Raw genomic sequence first — 21,954 nt, 5'->3', positions numbered from 1 at the left:
AATGCATGCTTTTCAACCATTCGCTGCCTGCACCCGCACGCCTGACCAGCATCACCACCCTGGATGGTTCCAACCTTGAATATGTGGACATCTATAAGTACCTAAGTGTCTGGCTAGACTGTAAACTCTCCTTCCAGACTCATATCAAACATCTCCAATCGAAAATCAAATCAAGAGTCGGCTTTCTATTCCGCAACAAAGCCTCCTTCACTCACGCCGCCAAACTTACCCTAGTAAAACTGACTATCCTACCAATCCTCGACTTCGGCAATGTCATCTACAAAATTGCTTCCAACACTCTACTCAGCAAACTGGATGCAGTTTATCACTGTGCCATCCGTTTTGTCACTAAAGCACCTTATACTACCCACCACTGCGACTTGTACGCTCTAGTCGGCTGGCCCTCGCTACATATTCGTCGCCAGACCCACTGGCTCCAGGTCATCTACAAGTCCATGCTAGGTAAAGCTCCGCCTTATCTCAGTTCACTGGTCACGATGGCAACACCCATCCGTAGCACGCGCTCCAGCAGGTGTATCTCACTGATCATCCCTAAAGCCAACACCTCATTTGGCCGCCTTTCGTTCCAGTTCTCTGTTGCCTGTGACTGGAACGAATTGCAAAAATCGCTGAAGTTGGAGACTTTTATCTCCCTCACCAACTTCAAACATCTGCTATCTGAGCAGCTAACCGATCGCTGCAGCTGTACATAGTCTATCGGCAAATAGCCCACCCAATTTTACCTACCTCATCCCCATACTGTTTTTATTTATTTACTTTTCTGCTCTTTTGCACACCAATACCTCTACCTGTACATGACCATCTGATCATTTATCACTCCAGTGTTAAACTGCAAAATTGTAATTATTCGCCTACCTCATGCCTTTTGCACACAATGTATATAGACTCCACTTTTTTTTCCTATTGTGTTATTGACTTGTTAATTGTTTTCTCCATGTGTAACTCTGTGTTGTCTGCTCACACTGCTATGCTTTATCTTGGCCAGGTTGCAGTTGCAAATGAGAACTTGTTCTCAACTAGCCAACCTGGTTAAATAAAGGTGAAAAAAATATATATATTTGACTGTTACAAGAAAACCAACTAAGAGTAACTAAAAGGAACTAAGAGTATCTGAAAGGAACTAAGAGTAACTGACCAACAACCAAAATGAAACAGGTGTGGTTTTTTTGGAGGGATTCTGAAAGACACTCATGGGGTGTCCACTGAAAGTTGACTAGCAACAAGAACTGGAACCTAAGACAGCCACCGTGAGCACCCACACAATTTGCCCAAGCAGAGCCAAACAAAAGAATAACCCACACCACACTCAAAGACAGGGAGCACACCAAAAAGGTGGACCAAAACAAAATGAGACAAAGGAACGTTTTTCTAGAAATCAAATCAGGAGCACCAAACTAAAGATGTTGACCCTCCACATCTTTCAAGACAACTGAAGCACTGGGCCAGACACTCTTGAAGATCACCTGGGCCAGCACAGGCGAAGCACCTTCCCACTAACGAGATGGCAACCAGCATAGGTGTAACATATACTGACTAACGAGGTGACACCAATCCATGCTACGTGCAAACAAGCAAAAAGTCCAACCTCAAAATATAAATGGAACTAGTATATGTTTAACGTTTCTTTTGAAAAACAAAAATGGCATCTGGTAAAACCAGAGTTCAGTTCACGTTACAGGGTTGAATTTAAACCTGAGGGACAAATGTAAATGAATTACTAATCATATTAAATAGGTAAAAATCTTCAGAAACTACTATCCGAAAGTAACAAAATAACTAGGGCTTTACAATGATGGTGAAACTTGGGGAAATCTTGGCGTTAAGTGTGTTAAAATCTTCCTAGAAGTTGGACAAGCATGACATGGAAGGAGCCTAAATTGGGATTTTCTGAGAAAACACAATTCATTTGAATGACTGCTATTGGAATTTTAAGCACAGATATATGTGATCCAATTGCTCTCTATTCGTGGAACGACTAAACTGTATCTTATCTTAACAGGTTATAAAATAAACATTAAAACAAAATAATAATTTTGAAAAATGAAGTGGTAAATGAAGTGGAACACAAATGCTTTCATTAAGTTGTTGTGTTTGTCAGGCTTGAGTCTCCAACAAGGACCTTGACCATGGAGGCTCCCAGAGGGGTTGAGGTCACTGCAGCCAGGGGGAAACTGAAGGCCACGTGTCGGAAAGACCTGGAACTCCAGTCAACAGAGGGAGAGGTGAGGAGGTCACGCACAGAATCAACTGTCCTCGAATTAAGATGTCGTCATCTATCAAAATAACTATAGATGGTTTTAAGGTATTCCCATCACACAGCCTCGATTCTCATTGTCAGTTTTTGTTGTTGTGTAAAGGTACTTTTGTTTTGTTGTTTTGTTGTTGTGTTAAGGTAGGGGAGACCAGGACAACAGATTTTGAAGTTGTTTTTTAAAACCGTATTTGCTCTAACATTGTTTTATTCAGATATCTCAATATTTCACACAAACAAAGTACATTTGTTGGCTAATTAATAGAACAGAATGTGTTAAATGTGGACTTTTCACAAATCTGGCATATAGACGGTAAATATGGTAAAGACATGCACTATATACCATCTGTAGTTATCTCCTACCATATACGTGCCTAAAAAAAGTCTATACCCCAAATAGTGTCCCCCTGCCAAAAAGTGTTGTTATTGTCTGTCCCTCGTTGCTAGAACTTGCAAAATTCTGACCGGATTACCTAATGAATCAAAGCGTCCACTGCTATCCTGGTTGCCCGGCTCTATTTTACCTCGTAGCGTTCGCAAAGCGGGGCAGTTGTATTTCTATTTCACCTGAAAAGTGCTCGATCAGTCAGCGCAAAATTATTACCTCAGAATTGCTCTCCAAGGACGGTGTTTTTGACGGTGACCACCTGTTGCTTCAGAGGACCGCCGATAATGGAAAGTCTTCATATAAGACAATATTGTTAAGTAGGAAGAAATCGTTTAAGCTGTTTTTAGACTGATGTTGCTAGCTACTGTACTTATTTTCACCAGTCTGCCAAGTCAGCTACCTAGCCAGAGTTTTATTTAGCTAGCGTTAGCTTGCTAGCTAGCTACTGTAACTGTTGTCGTAGCTTTCTGTTGGTATGTAGCTTGCACTTCAATGGCATCGCTCGAGGAGAGGGGGGCAATGCAAATAATCTGGGCTGACATTTGATTAGGTGTTCAGCAGTCTTATGGCTTGGGGGTAGAAGCCTCTTGGACCTAGACTTGGCGGTCCGGTACCACATGCCATGCGGTAGCAGAGAGAACAGTCTATGACTAAAGTGGCTGGAGTCTTTCTAGGGCCGTCCTCTGACACCGCCTGGTATAGAGGTCCTGGATGGCAGGAAGCTTGGCCCCAGTGATGTACTGGGCCGTTCGCACTACGTTCTGTAGTGCCTTGCGGTCGGAGGCCGAGCAGTTGCCACACCAGGCAGTGATGCCTGCAGGGATACTCTCGATGGTGCAGCTGTAGAACATTTTGAGGATCTGAGGACCTATGCCAAATCTTTTCAGTCTCCTGAGGGGAAATAGGTTTTGTTGTGCCCGCTTCACGACTGTCTTTGTGTGCTTGATCCATGTTACTTTGTTGATGATGTGAACACCAAGGAACTTGAAGTTATCTTCTATTAGAAAACTGGACGGATTTAGCTATGTACAACCATTTTTCAACAACCATTTTACATCTAGCTAGTTGGTAATCTACCCGTTGCTAGCTATGCATATAGTTCAGTGGGGGCTGCTGAGGGGAGGACGGCTCATGATAATGTCTGGAATGGAGTAAATGAAATAGTATCAAACACGCGGTTTCCATGTTGATACCATTCCATTGACTCCATTCCAGCCATTATTATGAGCTGTCCTCCCCTCAGCAGCCTCCACTGGTGTAGTTATATGTCTATCATATTGAGGTATCTAGCTATAATTTACACCTGATCAATCAAATCGATAGGTGTAAGCAATTATGGTAATTCCAATTGCCCTTAACTAGTTAACTAGGTGTCTTCGCTAGACAGACACAGCGAAACTTGTTCGGCTTCATATGTACCTACGGGGAAAGGATGGCCAGCCACACAGGAGCGTGATTTTTACTAAGGAGGAGTAGGAGGCCGTGCTGACCGAGATGCATGCTGGCCATTTCGGAGTGAAGCGGATGATTGCCAAAATCAACCTGCTCTTCTTCTGACAGAGAATTGTCAAGGAGGTGGACAGCGGGGCAAGTAAATGAACCTTTTGTTTATCAATCACATTCTATTATATCTGAAATGATTATGAATTCAATGAATGTCATATCAGAGATCACACCATGTTTAAATTTGTCACTTTTTGCTTAAAAGTCAGTACCCTGTCTAGCCTGACAGAAGTTTGAGAGGGCGAAGACTGTGGCGCCGGAGTTTAAGCCCATCAAAGATGTTTCACCATGGCACATGATCGGTGAGGGTCCCAATTAAAAACGTTGCCCTGATAAGTTGTTTTGTAATGGTTGCTTTATTTTGACCACAGCAGAGTTCAATATTCTAGAATGTGCTTACAAATATGAAAGTGTGCAGACTGTACGACACAGATACAGGCAAGAATAAAATCATCTTCTCTCTTAACACTTTAAATGTCAGGGGTGGACCTCATTGGACCCTCACATGTTGTACATCTTCAACACCCACGGTTCTCCTGAGGTCATGACCGAGGTCATGACCGAGGTCATGAACACTGGAACAAGGCACGTATGTCAGAGTTCATATTCTGTCACCAATGGTTTGTTTTATTTAAGGAAGGCGTGGGACGTGGGAAACCTTGCTGCTCATTCGCTCCTAGCTGGGGTCAACATCTGTTAAAGTGAATATATATCTCAGATAATAACTATTTGCATGCAAAATAACTTGAAGCTAGTTTTAGTTTCCCTAACACTGATATTTGTCTCTTTGTTTTCATTTATATAACTAGCCAAGTCAGTTAAGAATAAATCATTATTTACAACGACAGCCTACCCCAGCCAAACCCTAACGATACTGGGCCAATTGTGTGCCGCCCTATGAAACTCCCAATCACAGCCGGTTGTGATACAGCCTGGAATTAAACCAGGGTCTGTAGTGATGCCTCTAGCACTGAGCTGCAGTGCCTTAGACCGCTGCGTCACTCGGGTTACCTCAGTGGAAGCCAACAATCTGCTCCAGTTGGAGCAGTTGGATGGTCGACCACTGAAAGCACTGACGTTCTACACTTCGGTGAAGCCCAATAGACAAAGTATGTTAAGCTTTGGTTGACATTTGAGCAAGCAAGAAATGGTAGTTATGCTGAGCTTATAAAAATGTACCTCTTCAATTGACCTCTCGGAATGACTTCAGGACCAACGACTGTCAGAGCCCCCCAGGAAGTATCCCGTCCACCAGAACCAGTGAGTTCGGATCAGTCTGATTATCTGTGCTCTGAGTCGGAGGGGAAACAACTTGAAGTAGACTATACCTTCTAAAAGTGTTGAAAAGTACATATCTCCCATTTATAACACTGCACTAATCCATCACATTTTATCCCAGTAAAGTGTAACCTTTGTGTTCGCTTGTTTACGTCTCTGTCTCCTACCCTGTTCCCTTTAACTCTGCTCCTGTTCCCCAGGACCTAGGGGTTCTGTCCAACACCCAGACGTGGATCCACCTGATGTCCTCCATTACCTGTTCCCCAGGACCTAGGGGTTCTGTCCAACACCCAGATGTGGATCCACCTGATGTCCTCCATTACCTGTTCTCCAGGACCTAGGGGTTTTGTCCAACACCCAGACGTGGATCCACCTGATGTCCTCCATTACCTGTTCCCCAGGACCTAGGGGTTCTGTCCAACACCCAGACGTGGATCCACCTGATGTCCTCCATTACCTGTTCTCCAGGACCTAGGGGTTCTGTCCAACACCCAGACGTGGATCCACCTGATGTCCTCCATTACCTGTTCTCCAGGACCTAGGGGTTCTGTCCAACACCCAGACGTGGATCCACCTGATGTCCTCCATTACCTGTTCCCCAGGACCTAGGGGTTCTGCCCAACACCCAGACGTGGATCCACCTGATGTCCTCCATTACCTGTTCCCCAGGACCTAGGGGTTCTGCCCAACACCCAGACGTGGATCCACCTGATGTCCTCCATTACCTGTTCTCCAGGACCTAGGGGTTCTGTCCAACACCCAGACGTGGATCCACCTGATGTCCTCCATTACCTGTTCCCCAGGACCTAGGGGTTCTGTCCAACACCCAGACGTGGATCCACCTGATGTCCTCCATTACCTGTTCCCCAGGACCTAGGGGTTCTGTCCAACACCCAGACGTGGATCCACCTGATGTCCTCCATTACCTGTTCCCCAGGACCTAGGGGTTCTGTCCAACACCCAGACGTGGATCCACCTGATGTCCTCCATTACCTGTTCCACAGGACCTAGGGGTTCTGTCCAACACCCAGACGTGGATCCACCTGATGTCCTCCATTACCTGTTCTCCAGGACCTAGGGGTTCTGCCCAACACCCAGACGTGGATCCACCTGATGTCCTCCATTACTTGTTCCCCAGGACCTAGGGGTTCTGTCCAACACCCAGACGTGGATCCACCTGATGTCCTCCATTACCTGTTCTCCAGGACCTAGGGGTTCTGCCCAACACCCAGACGTGGATCCACCTGATGTCCTCCATTACCTGTTCTCCAGGACCTAGGGGTTCTGCCCAACACCCAGACGTGGATCCACCTGATGTCCTCCATTACCTGTTCTCCAGGACCTAGGGGTTCTGCCCAACACCCAGACGTGGATCCACCTGATGTCCTCCATTACCTGTTCTCCAGGACCTAGGGGTTCTGCCCAACACCCAGACGTGGATCCACCTGATGTCCTCCATTACCTGTTCTCCAGGACCTAGGGGTTCTGTCCAACACCCAGACGTGGATCCACCTGATGTCCTCCATTACCTGTTCTCCAGGACCTAGGGGTTCTGTCCAACACCCAGACGTGGATCCACCTGATGTCCTCCATTACCAACCACCCCCCAATTTTTCATTACATAATCTACAGCTACTGTTATTGTCATTTTATTATCTGCTAAGAACGTTTTCTTGATCTATCATACTGGGCACATAATATGTGAGATACACAGATTAACGAAAAAACACTAGCACTGCAAACACTTAGAACAAAGAGAGCAGCAGTGCCTGGACTTTGCATTCTCCCTCTTCAAGTCCCCCTTCGGCGACTGGCTGCCTGTTGAGAACAAGTGACAAACAGAACCTCCCACCCACACAGCACCCACCCAGGGGCGGAGCCAGAGGGGTGCCACCCCAAATGTCATTCGCTACTGGCAGCTTGATGCTGATTGACATCTCATTTCACCACTTGTTGAAAGAAGCATTTATTTTGACATTCGGCGGTGGATTTTTCAAATCGAGGACGAGGAAAATAGAATATTAACTTTGGTTGCGAGATACAGAAGAATAAGAATAAGCATTCAGAAGAAGAAGAGAGAATATTTCCACAGCTCCACAAGCTCTTTTCGCGATTGGCAAAAGCATCATATTTAAAGTAAGTTTTAATGTTTAGCAGCGGGTTTAGGTTTCCTGAACAACTTTTACGAAAGTTGAGTCGCAGTGTAAGTTAACGTTAGACCTTTGGCACCATTAACAGACAGTTAATCAGATAAGAGAGATCGGTTCCCAATTTAGCCTAACATTATTATTATTTTTTAATTATTTTTATTTGATCTTTATTTAACTAGGCAAGTCAGTTAAGTTAAACCCCCGAGCTGACAAGGTACAAATCTGTCGTTCTGCCCCTGAACAGGCAGTTAACCCACTGTTCCTAAGCCGTCATTGAAAATAATAATTTGTTCTTAACTGACTTGCCTAGTAAAATAACGGTAAAATATATATTTTTTTAAAACTAGGCTACCCTGCATATATACAGTGCAGTGTCGTAAATTGCAGTATATGAATGTTTTGCTAATGTAGGCTATAGCTGTCAGTGTTCAGCAAGTTAACATTCAGCCACTTGAAATCCATTAACTCAGTTAGATTTTCGAACTTGGACTCAAAACTAACAATTGTTATTATCAATCTGTTAACGTTACTCAAAAAATGACCACAATTTGCAGATAACCTGTTTTTCTATTGTAAAAGTGTAAGGAAATACAGCTAGCTAACTTACTTACTGCAGAGTAGGACTAGCCATGATCTAACTAGTAACTTAGACTTGTAGTTGATTTATTTTAAGGCACAGTTATGATAATGGGGATTTGTAATTAAGATTGAGATTGGACTAGAATGTGGGTAACCATAGGCTGTCTTATTGTTGCATAGGGTCAGTTAAACATGAAAATAAAAGGAGAGATATTAGACTTCTGTTCCATTATGACCCAATGGTAGGCCAGGCCTATACTTTAAACTACACTTTTTAGTAAGCAGCTGTTAGTTTCTAATCGTGTGGATCCCTTAATTATACATTTCCATAGAGACATGACACATTATTTAATGTGTATTTCAGACATGTCAAGATCCAGAGAAGAGGGTCCAGTACAGCCGTGTTTGAAAACATTTCCCACAACTCAGCCGTGTTTTAAAACATTTCCCAGAACTCAGCCGTGTTTTAAAACATTTCCCAGAACTCAGCCGTGTTTGAAAACATTTCCCAGAACTCAGCCGTGTTTGAAAACATTTCCCAGAACTCAGCCGTGTTTTAAAACATTTCCCAGAACTCAGCCGTGTTTGAAAACATTTCCCAGAACTCAGCCGTGTTTGAAAACATTTCCCAGAACTCAGCCGTGTTTGAAAACATTTCCCAGAACTCAGCCGTGTTTGAAAACATTTCCCAGAACTCAGCCGTGTTTGAAAACATTTCCCAGAACTCAGAACTCAGCCGTGTTTGAAAACATTTCCCAGAACTCAGCCGTGTTTGAAAACATTTTCGTGTTTGAAAACCAGAACTCAGCCGTGTTTGAAAACATTTCCCAGAACTCAGCCAGAACTGTGTTTGAAAACATTTCCCAGAACTCAGCCGTGTTTGAAAACATTTCCCAGAACTCAGCCATGTTTTAAAACATTTCCCAGAACTCAGCCGTGTTTGAAAACATTTCCCAGAACTCAGCATGGTACTAGGAAAAGGGCTTTCATCAGCTCCTGGTATAAAGACAATTCATGGCTTGAATATTCTGTTTGTCAAGATTCAACTTATTGTTTCGCATGTAGGCATTTTCTCTGTTCAATACATCTGAATCTGTCTTCACTTCGCAGTCATGTTTCTCTGTTCAATACACCTGAATCTGCCTTCACATCACAGTCATGTTTCTCTGTTCAATACATCTGAATCTGCCTTCACATCGCAGTCATGTTTCTCTGTTCAATACACCTGAATCTGCCTTCACATCACAGTCATGTTTCTCTGTTCAATACACCTGAATCTGCCTTCACATCACAGTCATGTTTCTCTGTTCAATACACCTGAATCTGCCTTCACATCACAGTCATGTTTCTCTGTTCAATACACCTGAATCTGCCTTCACATCACAGTCATGTTTCTCTGTTCAATACACCTGAATCTGCCTTCACATCACAGTCATGTTTCTCTGTTCAATACACCTGAATCTGCCTTCACATCACAGTCATGTTTCTCTGTTCAATACATCTGAATCTGCCTTCACATCACAGTCATGTTTCTCTGTTCAATACACCTGAATCTGCCTTCACATCACAGTCATGTTTCTCTGTTCAATACACCTGAATCTGCCTTCACATCACAGTCATGTTTCTCTGTTCAATACACCTGAATCTGCCTTCACATCACAGGCATGTTTCTCTGCCCAATACACCTGAATCTGCCTTCACATCACAGTCATGTTTCTCTGTTCAATACACCTGAATCTGCCTTCACATCACAGTCATGTTTCTCTGTTCAATACACCTGAATCTGCCTTCACATCACAGTCAGGTTTTTGTAACTGGTAAAAGGCGCTGTTTAAAGGTTCTGGGTTTAAGCTCCATTCAAAGGCAGAGCATCATATCAATGCAATGTATGCTTGGAATCAGCATAAAAGGGCTATTGACAGCAACTCATCAACGTTAGATGTCATAAATGAGGACCGGAAAAAGAAAGTGGAGGAAAACTGTACTTCCATTAAAACAATTACAGATGTGCTCCTATGAACTGCCACTTAAAATACAGCGCAGAGAGGTCATCTAGAGTCCGATGACTCTCACAACAAGGGTCATTTTTTTGACAACCTTAGAAGAAATAGCAAAGCATGACCCTCTCTCTCATAGAGAAAAGGATGAATGCATGTGGCAATGCTAAGTACACAAGCCACCAAATCCAGAACGGAAGTTCTTGAGGGCTGAGCTGGTAAAAAGCGAAGTTTTTAGTGTAATTGCAGATGAAACCAGAGATTTAAAAGAAAAAAAACAAAACAAATGTCTTTAGTTGTGAAGTACGATTACAATGGAGCAAAAGCTTTTTACACTTTCAGTCAGCTGAAAGCTTAGATCCATAAATGATAATGGATTGCCTTGAAAAACATGGTCTGGACTACAGAAATAATCAGGTGGGGCAAGGCTGTGACGGTGCATCCACCATGAGCGGAAAGCATTCTGGTGTGTCTGTACGGATTTAAAAACAGTGCAAGATTAGCATTTTATGTGCACTGTAATGCACATGTGTTTGAATTTGATTCTTGTCGATGCTGTAAAATCAGTGCCTGAGGCAGTTCACTTTTTTACTCTCCTGCAGACGCTTTATAACTTTGTTTCTGGCTCGTACGTTCATCTCAAGTGACTTGTAGTTCAGAAAGAGCTGTATCCACAGCAGCAGCCCAGGGAACTACGGAGACTTACGGATGTAAGGTGGGCCTGCAGATACATGGCATGCCGTAATCTGAAGGACAGCCTTCCAGCAGTTCTGAGAGCGTTACAGGATATCACGCTTGAAAATAGTGTTGATAGATCAGTGGGGCCTTCTTTCTCAGATAGATTTACATTTCATAAGGCTTTTGGTTACCTTTTGTAAAGTGCTTGGTGATGCCAAATGTCTTTCTGACATGCTCCAATCAAGCTCTCTTGACCTAGCAATGGCTGTGGATCTAGAAGGTGCCCTTACAGACACATTACAGGACTACAGAAGGTAGGGTTACTATGGAGAACTATGGAAAGGGGTTGAAGAGATTACAGAGCACTGCAAAATAAGTGTACAAACAGTGTGTAAACGACAGCCTAAAACAAGCTTAGATTTCACGACTCATCGATGACGAGCACCGTAGGACAGAAAAATAGTGACCAAAGTGATGGTGAGAGCTTCCATAGAGCTGTCTTTTATCAGGTGCTTGACAGTCTCACAGCTGAGCTGCAGAGGCGTGTTTCATAGAAGAATTGTGAGATAATGCAAAGGGGTCCAGTCTCTCAACCCAAAGAGGACAACATTCTTCAATGAGGAGCCTCTGTTTTGCCTTCGCTCAGACCTTTGAGTCAGATTTAGAGGACCTCAAACATGAGGTTCATCCAACCGAGTGACTTCTTGACAGGAGAAAAGTGGAAGGGACAGACCGTCTACTCTCCTTGGCTTTGTTGTGTTTCTAGAACCTTTATAAAGAGGTCTTCCATGATCTATTTTGACTTTGTAAGATTTCTGTTGTTACCCCAGTCAGGCAGTGCTTCCTGCGTGAGAAGCTTCTCAGCTCTAAAACGGATTAAAACCCACCTTAGAACAACAGTGGTTGATGACAGGTTAAGTCACCTCTGAATTCAGTGTTGAGTGAAGGAGGGCATGCTCCCTCAACATGGATGAGTTTGTGAAACATTTTGTCAGTTCTCACCAGAACCGCAGAATTGTGCCATTTTAAATCTACCAGGGATAATTTGGCACTTAGGTGGTCCCTCTGCTCATGATTAAAACCTGCGCTGTGTACTAGCTAGTACTCTGACATCCTAAAATGATTATCCAAAGGATATCACGTCACACAGATTTCATTTGGTCTTGATTAGGCCAATTCTAAAATGTTTCTTTGCTATTAGTTAACATAATATATATGAGCATAAATATGATACTGTAAGTTTGTAATATTAGTGGGCTCCAAAATATTTTTTATTTTTCAAGTCCATTTCTGCTTGATACCTGGTATGTCAAATTGCAGTGTTTTTAAAAAACCAATGTTATCTTACCCTCTTAGTGCCTGAGCTTTATTTTCTGAAAATATTTTGGATGTTCAACTCTTAGAGAGAGAGAGAGAGAGAGAGAGAGAGAGAGAGAGAGAGAGAGAGAGATAGAGAGAGAGAGCGGTAGAGAGATAAAGAGAGATAGAGAGAGAGCGAAAGAGAGAGAAAGAGAGAGAGAGAAAGATGAGGAGAGAGAGAGAGATATAGGGAGAGAGAGAGAGAGAGAGAGAGAGAGAGAGAGAGAGAGAGATGAGAGAGAGAGAGAGAGAGAGAGAGAGAGAGGAGAGATAGAAATTAAGGAGAGAGAGAGAGAGAGAGAGAGAGAGAGAAAGAACTCTAGTGTGGTCCAGAGAGAGTTAGAGAGATCTGCCACATTGAAGAACTCTGTAGGGAGAGTTAGAGTTAAGAGAGATCACTTCTACCTCTAATCAGCCGAAAATCGAAAGAGAGATAGGAGAGCGATAGAGAAAGATGTAGGGAGAGATAGAGAGATATAGGGAGAGATAGAGAGAGATCGAGAGAGAGTAGCCTTGGGAGAGAGATACAATTCTAGAGAGAGAGAGAGAGACTGACCTTCCTCTATAGAGAGAGAGACCAGAATTCTGATTTTAGTCTATGATTGAGAGTGAGTGTACAAACAATCTGTGAGAGATAGAACTGTACCAAAAAAAAGATGTAGGGAGTTCTAATATATCCAAAAAGATACCAAAGAGAGATACTGCTGCTAGGGAGAGATATAGATACATATATATTCAAGATATGGGAGGGAGAGAAATAGGGATTATATCAGAGAGATATAGGGAGAGATAGGGAAGATTGAAGACATGACAGCCAGATAGGAGAGTATGAATCAAGAGGATTTGAGAGAGAGAGAGAGAGAGATATATATATATATACATATATATAGAGATATATAGAGATATATATATATATGAGTCAAGAAGATATGCAGTTCCAAGGTAGAGACACTGACTATTCATAGTATGTTAAAGAACTCTAGTGTGGTCCATAAGGGTTACTTCACTATCTGCCACATTGAAGAACTCTGGGTTAAGTTAATTATCACTTCTACCTCTAATCAGCCAATCACAGTATTCTTTCCTTAGATGCCAGGTTAGGGTTACACACTCATTTTCTGTCATGGTCTATGGACTCCCCGAAGTAGCCTTGGCCAACCCCTGGACACCCCATGTATACAATTCTAGTTCTTCCACTGCACCTTCCTCTATATTCCACACACCAGAAGTCTGTATTTTAGTCTATGATTGCCATGTGAGTGTACAAACAATCTGTGAGAATAAATTAATGACACAACTGTACCAACAAAAATACCAAAGTTTAAAAATAGAGCCTGCTTGGTTTTCACAGCTGTTTCACATAGTGTTCATTGCCAGTTCTAATATGTCCTTTGATGGTATATATATTTGTTCCACATTAGGACCTACAGCAGATACATATATATTCAACCACTAGGGTGTACTGATGAGCTATGGGAGATATAACAAAAATGAATCATAGAGGCCGACTGAAATTATATTATTTCAGTGTAGATAAGGGAAGGGCAGGTTAAATTGAAAACATGACAGCCAGACAGGCCAGTGTATGAATCAAATGGATTTGCATGGAGTAGGAATTAGCTGACTTTGTGATCTGTAAGGTAAGTAAACCTTAATGTGTCAAGAAGAATACACGTTTTCTTTGCCATTTCCTGAAACATAGAAACGTTTAAGACATGGACGCCACGTTGTAATGTTAATGAGGTACCCAAAAGTAGTTTGAAGTAATGTTTTCATTTTATTAGCTAAACAAAACTTGTTTAAACAGCAAAATTGTCACGGAAATCTGCCTTGTTTGTGCGATTATGAAAAGAACGTAATTTTAGGCTGTAATGATCTGGTGGCTGACTAAATACTTATTTGCCCCACTGTACATACAACATCTGGAAGGTCCTTCAGTAAAGTATTAGAATTTTAAGCACATATTTAACTACAAAGACCAGGGAGCTTTTAGAAAGGGCAGTGATTGGTAGATGGGTAACAATAGACAATCTGACATTGAATATATCTTTAAGCATGGTTAATTTAAATGTATGCTATAGATGATGTGTTAAACCACCCAGACAGGAAGGAAACTGCAGATGTCACCACTTTAAAAATGTATTTAACCAGGTCGATAAAGAACAATGTGTTAATGTCAATGACAGCCTACCCCGGATGACGCTGGACCAATAGTGCACCACCCTATGGGACTCCCAATCACAGCCAGATGTGATACAGACTGGATTCAAACCAGGAAGTGTAGTGATGCCTCTTGCCCTGAGATGCAGTGCCTTTGACCGCTGCGCCACTCTGTGATTTAAAAAAAAAATAAAAAAATTAACCTTTTATTTAACCAGGTTGGCCAGTTGAGAACAAGTTCTCATTTACAACTGCGACCTGGCTAGACAAAGCAAAGCAGTGCGACAAAAACAACAACACAGAGTTATATATAAACAAATGTACAGTCAATAACACAAAAGAAAAATCTATCTACAGTGTGTGCAAATGTAGAAGACTAGGGAGGTAAGGCAATAAATAGGCCAAAGAGGTATTGTATTGATTCTGGGGTGTGAATACTTATCTAATCAAGGTATATTAGTGTTTTCTTTTCCATTCATATTTTTTTTTTTTTTATATGAATTTTTCTTCCAATTTGACATTACAGAGTATTTGGAGTAGAACTAAACAATCTAACTGAAAAGTTCTACAGGTGACATTTCAGCCAAAAATAAATGACTAGATAATGTTCTACCCGATCAGAATCACCTTAGTTACGATTTTATTTCCTAAATGGTGTTGCTAAATGCTGTTGCATTTGGGGACTATATTTCACAATAAGGATTTCAGCAAACTTTATTCAAAAAAATGTATTCTACAGCAGCAAACAGTATAGACATTAAAGGCAATGTGAATAATGTGATCATGTAATTTTGGAACCTACAATGGAAAAGTTATTATTCTAGGTTTGCATCAAATAACCTACTCCTTGCAAGTCATGTAGCCTATAGATTATAACTAAACAATAGGTGATGATGAACAAATCAAATGTATTTATATAGCCCTTCGTACATAAGCTGATATATAAGCTATATCATCTACTGCATCTTTATGTAATACATGTATCACTAGCCACTTTAAACTATGCCACTTTGTTTACATAACCTACATTACTCATCTCATATGTACAGTGCCTTGCGAAAGTATTCGGCCCCCTTGAACTTTGCGACCTTTTGCCACATTTCAGGCTTCAAACATAAAGATATAAAACTGTATTTTTTTGTGAAGAATCAACAACAAGTGGGACACAATCATGAAGTGGAACGACATTTATTGGATATTTAAAACTTTTTTAACAAATCAAAAACTGAAAAATTGGGCGTGCAAAATTATTCAGCCCCCTGAAGTTAATACTTTGTAGCGCCACCTTTTGCTGCGATTACAGCTGTAAGTCGCTTGGGGTATGTCTCTATCAGTTTTGCACATCGAGAGACTGAATTTTTTCCCATTCCTCCTTACAAAACAGCTCGAGCTCAGTGAGGTTGGATGGAGACCATTTGTGAACAGCAGTTTTCAGTTCTTTCCACAGATTCTCGATTGGATTCAGGTCTGGACTTTGACTTGGCCATTCTAAAACCTGGATATGTTTATTTTTGAACCATTCCATTGTAGATTTTGCTTTATGTTTTGGATCATTGTCTTGTTTGAAGACAAATCTCCGTCCCAGTCTCAGGTCTTTTGCAGACTCCATCAGGTTTTCTTCCAGAATGGTCCTGTATTTGGCTCCATCCATCTTCCCATCAATTTTAACCATCTTCCCTGTCCCTGCTGAAGAAAAGCAGGCCCAAACCAGGATGCTGCCACCACCATGTTTGACAGTGGGGATGGTGTGTTCAGGGTGATGAGCTGTGTTGCTTTTACGCCAAACATAACGTTTTGCATTGTTGCCAAAAAGTTCAATTTTGGTTTCATCTGACCAGAGCACCTTCTTCCACATGTTTGGTGTGTCTCCCAGGTGGCTTGTGGCAAACTTTAAATAACACTTTTTATGGATATCTTTAAGAAATGGCTTTCTTCTTGCCACTCTTCCATAAAGGCCAGATTTGTGCAATATACGACTGATTGTTGGCCTACTAAGGTAGTAGTTTTGGAATTGTTAGGTTAGATTACTCGTGGTTATTACTGCATTGTCGGAACTAGAAGCACAAGCATTTCGCTACACTTGCATTATTATCTGCTAACCATGTGTATGTGACAAATACATTTGATTTGATTTGAATTTGCATACCGCCCAAACAGATCCACAGATGATGCAATCTCTATTGCACTCCACACGGCCCTTTCCCACCTGGACAAAAGGAACACCGATGTGAGAATGCTATTCATTGACGACAGCTCAGCGTTCAACACCATAGTACCCTCAAAGCTCATCACTAAGCTAAGGAACATGGGACTAAACATCTCCCTCTGCAACTGGATCCTGGACTTCCTGACGGGCCACCCCATGTGGTGAGGAAGGTAGCAACACATCTGCCACGCTGATCCTCAACACTGGAGCTCCACAGGGGTTCGTGCTCAGTCCCCTCCTGTACTCCCTGTTCACCCACGACTGCATGGCCAGGCATGACTCCAACACCATCATTAAGTTTGCTGACGACACAACAGTGCCTGATAACCGACATCAACGAGACAGCCAATAGGGAGGAGGTCAGAGACCTGACTGGGTGGTGCCAGAATAACAACCTATTCCTCAACGTAACCAAGAATAAAGAGATGATTGTGGACGACAGGAAAAGGAGCACCGAGCACGTCCCCATTCTCATCGACGGGGCTGTAGTGGAGCAGGTTTAGAGCTTTAAATTCATTGGCATCCACATCAACATCAAACTAGAATGGTCCAAACACATCAAGACAGTCGTGAAGAGGGCACGACAAAGCCTATTCCCCCTCAGGAAACTAAAAATATTTGGCATGGGTCCTGAGATCCTCAAAAGGTTCTACAGCTGCAACATCGAGAGCATCCTGACAGGTTGCATCACTGCCTGGTACGGCAATTGCCGGGCCTCCGACCGCAAGGCACTTCTGAGGGTAGTGCGTACGGCCCAGTACATCACTGGGGCAAAGCTGCCTGCCATCCAGGACGAAGGCCCTAAAAATGTCAAAGACCCCAGCCACCCCAGTCATAGACTGTTCTCTCTACTACCGCATGGCAAGCAGCATCCTGGACTATTCCCGGATTATACCCGGACTATTTGCATTGTGTCCCCCCCCCAACCCCTCTTTATGCTGCTGTTCTCTGTTTATCGTATATGCATAGTCACTTTAACTATACATTTATGTACATACTACCTCAATTGGCCCAACCAACCAGTGCTCCCGCACATTGGCTAACCGGGCTATCTGCATTGTGTCCTGCCACCCACCAACCCCTCTTTATGCTACTGCTACTCTCTGTTCATCTTATATGCATAGTCACTTTAACCATACCCACATGTACATACTACCACAATAAGCCTGACTAACCGGTGTCTGTATATAGCCTTGCTCTTATTTTCAAATGTCTTTTTACTGTTGTTTTATTTCAAACACATACTTTTTTTTTCTCTCCGCACTATTGGTTAGAGCCTGTAAGTAAGCATTTCACCTGTTGTATTCGGTGCACGTGACAAATAAACTTTGATTTGATTTGATGTTCTCCACTGTCACTATTCATATCCATGGTAACCAAGACGACAAACTTTTGAAAAAACATTATTATCATGTAATTTGCTTGTCATTGTGACACAATACTTAGGAATGACTATTTTGTGTAAAAAAAAGTAACAAATGGCTTATGCACATCTAATTTAATTTTACCTTTATTTAAACAGGCAAGTCAGTTAAGAAAACATTCTTATTTTCAATGACGGCCTGGGAACAGTGGGTTAACTGACTGTTCAGGGGCAGAACGACAGATTTGTACCTTGTCAGCTCGGGGGTTTGAACACTCAACCTTCCGGTTACTAGTCCAACGCTCTAACCACTAGGCTACGCTGCTGCCCCATAATATGTATATAGTTTCCATTTGACCCTTTTTTTAAACAGCTACATTAAAGATTTTATAATTATCAAGACCTTTGTACATGTAATTAAACAAAAATCTATATTTCACATTTATTTAACCAGGTAGGCTAGTTGAGAACAAGTTCTCATTTACAACTGCGACCTGGCCAAGATAAAGCAAAGCAGTTCGACACAACAACAACACAGAGTTACACATGGAATAAACATACAGTCAATAATACCGTAGAAAAAGTATATGTACAGTGTGTGCAAATGAGCTAAGATGAGGGAGGTAAGGAAATAGGCCATGTGTAATGGCTCTCGTTTGAAGGAGTGTACCAAAGCACAGCGTGGAAAGTGTTCATTATTTTTATTATAAAAAATAAAAAATAAAAATCAAACAAAATAAAAAAGTGTAAACGAAAGCAAACAGTTCTGTCAGGTAAAAAAAAAAAAACAGAAAAACAACATCCCACAAAACTAAAAGGGAAAATGACAACTTATATATGATCCCCAATCAGAGACAACGATAGACAGCTGCCTCTGATTGGGAACCACACTAACACAGAAATAAGGAAACTAGTATGCCCACCCTAGTCACATCCTGACCTAACCAAAATAGAGAATAAAAACCTCTCTATGGCCAGGGCGTGACACCATGGTGGAGAACTAATAACAATATACCAATTCAACACTGGAGTGATAGATGTGCAGAAGATGAATGTGCAAGTAGAGATACTGGAGTGCAAATGAGCAAGATTAATAAATAAATACAGTATGGGGATGAGGGAGTTGGATCGGATGTTTACAGACTGGCTATGTACAGGTGCAGTCATATGTGAGCTGCTCTGACAGCTGGTGCTTAAAGCTAGTGAGGGAGATATGAGTCTCCAGCTTCAGAGATTTTTGCAGTTCGTTCTAGTCATTGGCAGCAGAGAACTGGAAGGAAAGACGACCAAATGAGGAAATGGCTTTTACTCTGATACATAGCAATACATAGCAGAATGTGTGAGACAAGAGAAAAACAGTCCAAAACAGTGAAATCCAGACATGAAATGCTTTAGAAAATCAAATAAAACAACATATTGAATGCAGATGGATGTGGAAAAAATACATATAAATAAAATGTGTCTATACTGTATATATATATATATATATATATATATATATATATATATATATATATATATATATATATATATATATAGTTCTATGTATATATACACTGCGTTACAACTAACCCCAAGCATAGGACACTTTACTAATTAGTCTTGTGAGAAAATACAACAATTATTATTTTCATCTTACTGATAAAAATGATATACTGTACGTCTATAATGTTCCAGAGGGTCAGTAATACAAAAATAAAAACAAATATACACATATTAGACATGTAGAGACACTAACATTGGCACATTGAATAACAGCTGTCTTAAGTGATTTCTAATTTGAATAATTTAGCCTGTTACAGTTGTACCGGGTCTCCCCTATTCCCAGTGCACTCAAATCACCCCCATTTACATATCATTATTTAGTAGAATTGGTATGAATATACCTTTCAGAAAATGTATCATTGCTTTAGGCTAGACAAAATATCAAATCCTGATTCTATTTTCCAATCAGATCTTTTTAGATGCAAACGCGATCCGACTGGGGAGCTTTCTTCCACTTGGTGTCTACTCCCCGTCCTCAGACACAGCTTCTCAGAAACAGACTGTGTACGAGCTGTGCATCTGCCCCAACGGCAAGCTGTACCTCTCCCCCGCCGGCAGCAGATCCAGCTGCTATTCCACAAGCAACGTCTGTCTCTGGAACTGACATAAAGAACACTCTTCCATCACCTTTGATGTTTACTGCTGCTCCAACATCAATAATAGCAAAAGAAGGACAGTGGAGACGCCTTGGCCCCGTCCAGAACACTAGCACCTAGCTCTAACTTGATGTAGACCTGTCAAGTATAAGCAATATAGCTAACATTTCACCCAGTCTATCAGAGGGCAAGTTGGACCTACTACCACGGTACTAATGGAGTTTTGGAGTTTTCAGAAGTTTGGAGTTCCGACTGGGAAGTTTCACTTGAGCTAAAAATGTTTTTACCCGAGGTGCCAAGTTCACGTCTGACCTTTTACTGCTGACCTTTTCACCTTTTCAACCAAAAGATGACAACAAATAGTTTTTTTGAACATTTGCAAATGTATCAATGTGAATAACACAACTAGTTAGACCATATTTTAAATGTTAAGCAAGCTAGCTAACTTTATTGCTGGCAACGTTTAGCTAAAATCTTATTGTCTGTAGATTGTTCCAGACTTCAAAAGCATTTGAACACAATCGTGTCGAATATAGGACCACAAGCACATGATGCCCTATCCAATACTTTCAGATATACATGAGTGAAGGGGCTAGGGGTTAGAGTGAAGGCGCTATGGGTTGTTACTGGACTGGGCCCATGTTTCAGAACAGCTGAGCTTTGTTGTTGTACTGTGTTGTTTTTTCTATACTGGATTCAATGACAGTGATATGACAGACTAATCACGATATATACTGTACTATATACTGTATATATATATATATATATATATATATATACAGTACACTGTAAAGGAAAGAAGAGAACTGGGGGAGAGATGACACACAGGCACCTTAGACTATGGAAAACACGTGATTGAAAATATGATCGAGCCTGTCAATATCCTTGTGTCTCCGAAGAAGATGATCTCCGAGATGAAGTTTGAAAAAGGCAGTTTGTATCACACTAATTAAAGCGCAAATTTAGCCATTTATATTTTAGAAGTCTAGAATTTTCTAAGTTTGCTTTTCATAAATACTTGATGGGAATTTCTGTATATTATATATTGTCTTGAAAGTGTAATAATTTCAAATGTATTGTTTTCTATGTTCTATGTACTGTACTTTAAACTAAAACATGTTTGATAAAGATTTGTAATGGTACTGGTAAATACAAAAACATTTAGTTTGACACTTTACTTGATTTCCATACAGATCTAAATAACATGATGCTCAATAAGAAAGCTAAATGGTTTAGAGAAGAATATGGGTTAATCATTTTCATATAAGGATGGTTTCCCTGACACAGATTAAGCCTGGAGAATCTCCTTTTCAGTGGCGTAAAGTACTTAAGTATAATACTATAATACTTTAGAGTACTACTTAAGTATTATTATTTTTTTTTGGGGGGGGTATCAGGCACTGGCCTTCTAAGCCAGGGATTGTGGGTTCGAGTCCCATCTGGGGTGTATGAATGCAAATTCCTACGGAGGAAGAGAGATCAGCACATAACACAGAGTTTGATGGATTGAAGTTTTCTGATTCAATTTTAGAAATGAAGATTTAACAGGGATAAAAAAGGAGAATTCATGGGCATGTTTCTGTGCCCTCCGAAATGCAATTTTTTTACAACTGCTTCTATCAGTTCGTATAGGTCATGCTGATCACACATTTCCACAGTGGCTTAAGACACTGACCGCCTAATCCATTTATTGTGAGTTCAAGTATTGTATTGGGGTACCTGAAAGTGGAGGGATGAAGTGGAAGAGTGCAGGGCAGTAAACCAAGTGATTTAGGGGTCGAAACCATCCTCTGCTATCCAGTTTGCTTTAAGCAATGAAGTGCAAACTACTTTAACCACGTGTACGATGGGTCAAAACCACTCTCTGCTATCCGGTTCAT

At 41.4% G+C, this 21,954-nt stretch overlaps 1 protein-coding gene and 2 long non-coding RNA genes across 20 annotated transcripts in view; 2 read left to right on the top strand and 1 right to left on the bottom strand.

Annotated features, from left to right (window-relative positions):
* The window catches only part of LOC118375078 (zeta-sarcoglycan), a 52,480-nt gene extending 31,163 nt beyond the window's left edge, over nt 1-21,317 (top strand). Inside the window, exons 7-8 of the mRNA XM_035761570.1 lie at nt 2,120-2,243; nt 19,888-21,317. Coding sequence (XP_035617463.1) covers nt 2,120-2,243; nt 19,888-20,082 — 319 coding nt within the window. The 3' untranslated portion in view covers nt 20,083-21,317. The remainder of the gene's footprint in view (nt 1-2,119; nt 2,244-19,887) is intronic.
* LOC118375079 (uncharacterized) lies at nt 3,873-5,281 on the top strand. The gene is made up of 3 exons (XR_004823724.2): nt 3,873-4,251; nt 4,369-4,465; nt 4,645-5,281. It is a non-coding gene; the product is annotated as an uncharacterized LOC118375079 (long non-coding RNA).
* Nucleotides 5,644-8,244, bottom strand: LOC127906663 (uncharacterized). Of its 18 annotated transcripts, none has more exons than XR_008062294.1 (5): nt 6,619-8,240; nt 6,502-6,551; nt 6,047-6,434; nt 5,846-5,912; nt 5,738-5,778 (listed from the first exon to the last, which is right to left on the bottom strand). It is a non-coding gene; the product is annotated as an uncharacterized LOC127906663 (long non-coding RNA). The 18 variants fall into 18 exon arrangements; XR_008062291.1 differs by having other exon boundaries at nt 5,846-5,979; nt 6,619-8,235; XR_008062305.1 differs by having other exon boundaries at nt 5,846-6,434; nt 6,619-6,850; nt 6,985-6,999.
* Nucleotides 21,318-21,954: the final 637 nt, after the last annotated feature.

The sequence above is a fragment of the Oncorhynchus keta genome, chromosome 13 (genome assembly GCF_023373465.1).
Source record: "Oncorhynchus keta strain PuntledgeMale-10-30-2019 chromosome 13, Oket_V2, whole genome shotgun sequence".
NCBI classification, from domain to species: domain Eukaryota; kingdom Metazoa; phylum Chordata; class Actinopteri; order Salmoniformes; family Salmonidae; genus Oncorhynchus; species Oncorhynchus keta.
The sequence above is the reverse complement of the archived record's forward strand: the minus strand, read 5'-3'. Positions and strand labels throughout refer to the sequence as shown.